Below are 4,041 nucleotides of genomic sequence, written 5' to 3' on the forward strand. Positions count from 1 at the left end.
ATGAGACAAACCACGGATTGGAAAAGTTTCACCTACTTTATTTTTATTTTTTTAGAACTATATATGTATTATGTATAGATATATTTTTATATATATTTAATTATATTATTATTATATCATGTACTTATTTTTCAAGTTATTGTTTGAAAAATAATTGTAATTGAATAATAGTATACTTTTTTTTACACTATTACTAATTGCTAATGTAATAAAAGTAAACTTGTTATATTACTACACTAAAAAAAATCATCTTAGTAATTCAATTAACTATTGTAAGGCAATATTTATGGTACCAGGTCATTTTGATTATATATTCAGTCTTGTTTTGAAATAAAATCAATATATATGTGGTAAATGAATTTTCTTATTACCAAAAAGAGATCCCAAAAAGATATATATATAAATTCATAATGAAATCTGATTAAGAAAAGCTAAAGCCTCTTTTGCCGGAGTAAAAATGCTTAGGTTGTCTCCGTAATTGGGATCAAATATTTGAACTAAGATATATATAGAGAACAGTGAGACATTTATTTTAATTTTAACTTTTTTTTTTCTTTTTAATTGGATGACTCCGTACATATAAGAATCAGGGAGATTATGATGCTTTCTTTTATTTGGACCATATGAACACAGTGCTAAACATCTTCTAATAAGTACCATAACATGACAAAATCCTTTTTGTTAAGAATATATTACCCGTCTAATCAATCTTCAATCTTGCTTTAGTACCATATAATATATTTATTGTATTGTAATTAAAACCATTACTTAATTCACTAGTCACTACCAAGGAATCTTCCTCTTCTTTAAGAGATTCACTTAAGATCTCTTAATTTAATAATAATAACTTAATTTAATTAAGGATTATTTAAAAACAAATGAACACAGTAGAAATTGAAGTACGTGATGCTTAATGCATGCAAACTCAGCACTGACCTAAGGTCTTTTAATTTCAATTAAACTTGGTCATCTTGTGTATAAATATAACTAGAGACACAAAGATTAAATTTTAAATAAAAATCAAAAATAGAAAAAGGAATATGCCATCATAATCCACCTTGATGCCTAGAATTGAGTGTACCTTCCAGTGCTATGTGATTCAACCAATTTTTACTCCCAAAAGTGTTTCAAAGTTGATAGAAAAGAAAAACAGAAAAGGGGACAAACCTTACCTAGTAGAGTCACTGTCACATAGGATGCTTAATTGCTTATGTAGGTTCTGATTAATGCTAATTAACCCCATGATTTGGTTGTAGTTTGAAGTTAAAACTACAAACTTAATTGAACTTTTAATTTGTTTCGCACCAATAGTGGGTTCCAATAAAAAAGTAAAAAAGTAAAAAAAGAAAATAAAAAATTTACTAATTGATTAATCTCATTAATTAACAACTTGTTTTCCATTACAACAAATCACATGAACTCCATGCAACTTGGAAAGTAGTATCACAACAAAGGTGTTAACAAGGATAAAACTCCAATTTAATTACCTTGATATCTTAGGGCCCATCTTTTTGGATTTTTTTTTTCTTTTTTCTAATTGAACTAAGTGGCTAAGAAGGGTTGTTCTAGTCTTCTAGATGCACAAAATATATATGTGCATCTTATTGTTATCTTTGAAGAACTATTACCAAGGTATCTTGTTATGTCTTTGTTATATCTTAACTATAATAATATTATGCCTTCTTGATAGTTACCAAAGTTTATACTCCTCTTTTCACAGAAATTGACATGCCATACTAATTTCTAAGCTTAGCTCAATATCCAATATTCTTAGGACAACATAGAAAACCAACCCATGACAACAACATTGGAGGACTTAAATATTTTGTTGAAGTAAATTAAACAAATGTCAAAGTTCATAGACCAAGATCTAAATTCTAAACCAATACTCCAAACCAAGATATTCACATTGGGAAAAGAAAATTAAAGATCTGATCTGATAAAGCAAGAAATATTTATTGGTTCCAAGCCATTCATATAATTGCCAATGCAAAAGAGGCCAATTTATGCATGGGAATAGTGTTGTTGTTGTTGTTGCTGTGAGGATTGTTGTTGCATTTGGAAAACCAGGTTCTGTGTCTGAGGTCCTAAGTAAGAAGAAGATGAAGAAGATTCAACACTCTTGTTCAGATTTTGCCCTTCCATTATTGTAACCCCAAATGAGTTAACACCATAAGCAGAATTGAAAACTTTTTCCATAGCTACTCCTCCTGCTGCATTATTTGGTTGTTGATTATTCCACTGAAAATGATGAGTTCTTGGTATAGTTCCAGCAGAACTAGAATTTTGTTGCTGCTGCTGCTGTGAGAGCATCATAGAACTTTTGGTGTCTTCTGAAGAAGATGTTCCGGTTTCGGTGACATTAACTGTTGTTATGTCATGGATGCTTGCTCTCCTTTTGTCTTTGCCTCCGGAAAGTTGCCTTATGAAGTACTTCTGAGCATGGCTTGCAACCTGTGTTGGTGTTCTTGTTATCACAAAATTTCGCGAAATGTTTCTCCAGTCACCTTTCCCATACTTCTTCAAACCAAGCAAGAACAATCTGCAAAAAACAACCACCATATATATATATATATCAAGAATCAAGATTAAACACACTCTTCCCAAATTCAAAAAGAAATTTTCTTTTTCTTAACTAAGTCAACATAAATATCTCATGAACCTAATAAAGGAAATGAAATTTCTTATAGTTGGTACTTTCCTAGTGTATAAAAATTCTTATTGTTCCTGAAATATATTTAATTCGTGTTCTAAAAATATTTTCAGCCACTCATTTTTTAGTTAAAAATATTCAAAAGTTATGTAAAAAATAAAGAATAAGTGGTTGAAAATATTTACGTAACGCATATTAAAAATGTTACAAAAACATGCAAGAAATTTGTTGGCCGGAGTTCATACTCCACCTACAAATTCATACTCCACCTACAAATTCTTGCTTTTCATACAACCACCATGTTCTCAAACAAATATGCATTCAATCCATCATCATACACTACTAATATTAAAACCATATATATGATTAAAATACCACTACACATAAATAAATAGTAATAACATGTAGATATATATGCACATACACAAAAAGCAAAAGGCGAAAGGCAAAAAAAAGTTACTTATGTTCTTCTTCAGTCCATGGCACTCCTTTCTTCCTTTCTTGCTCAGGTGGCTTCCCTGAGCAAGAAGAAGGTCTCTTTCCACTTAATCCTTTAAATCCATCATCATACCCTTGAGAATTCACCCATTCTAAGGTAAATGGTGAAGTAGTACTATACCCCGGAACCGGGATCAAACCAGCCTCAATGTTACACACATCAACTTCTAATTCCTTGTATTGCTTGATAACATCTCCAACTGTCTTCCCAGGTATCATTGCAGCCACCTGGTGCCACCGGTCCGGCGTGTCCTTGTCGTGAACGGCCAGCGCATTTTCGAAGAGCTTGTTCTCTTCCGGTGTCCATCTTGTGCTCCTTCCATCTCCAAGAAGCCAATTGAAGGTGTTGTTGGTATTGCTGAGGTTGGAATTTGGATTATAAGGTGTTGTAGTTGGAGACAATATTTCCATTTCCCACTTCATCAAATCATCAAACAGCTTACATGCATGAAAACACTAGTGATGCATAAAGTATCAAAGTTTGAGCAAATTCAATGTGTGATGGATTTTTAGAGGAACAGAAAAGGGATAAAAATATCAGGGATAAAAATCCACAAGCATTTGTTTCTTTTTTGAAAAAAAAAAAAAAAGAATCAGAATAGTACTTTTTCTCTTTTTTATAACATTGAGTTGAGGCTCCTCAGGAATCTAGAAAAGACCAACTTTATTTTAAAAAACCAAAAATATCAAAGAGAATGCTCCAAATTGATGTTGAAGACTCTTATCTGTTATCTAATTGGTCTAAATAGGATAACCCATGAACCACTTATGAGATCTAATTCCCTCTCTAAAACTAAATTGAAACTGAGAATTAGATAGCTCAAAACCCAGAAAGAAACAAAAATCAGAAAGGTACTAAATCTAAAATCAGCTCATATGGTTCATCATAA

General features: G+C 31.2%; 1 protein-coding gene across 1 annotated transcript; it reads right to left on the reverse strand.

The window, feature by feature from the left end:
- LOC107609503 (transcription factor DIVARICATA) lies at positions 1,797-3,855 on the reverse strand. Its single transcript, XM_016311496.2, has 2 exons — positions 3,114-3,855; positions 1,797-2,542 (listed from the first exon to the last, which is right to left on the reverse strand). Exons 1-2 carry the CDS (start codon positions 3,572-3,574, stop codon positions 2,005-2,007), a joined length of 999 nt encoding a protein of 332 aa, XP_016166982.1. The 5' UTR covers positions 3,575-3,855; the 3' UTR covers positions 1,797-2,004.

This window comes from Arachis ipaensis, chromosome B07, assembly GCF_000816755.2.
Source record: "Arachis ipaensis cultivar K30076 chromosome B07, Araip1.1, whole genome shotgun sequence".
Lineage (NCBI taxonomy): Eukaryota > Viridiplantae > Streptophyta > Magnoliopsida > Fabales > Fabaceae > Arachis > Arachis ipaensis.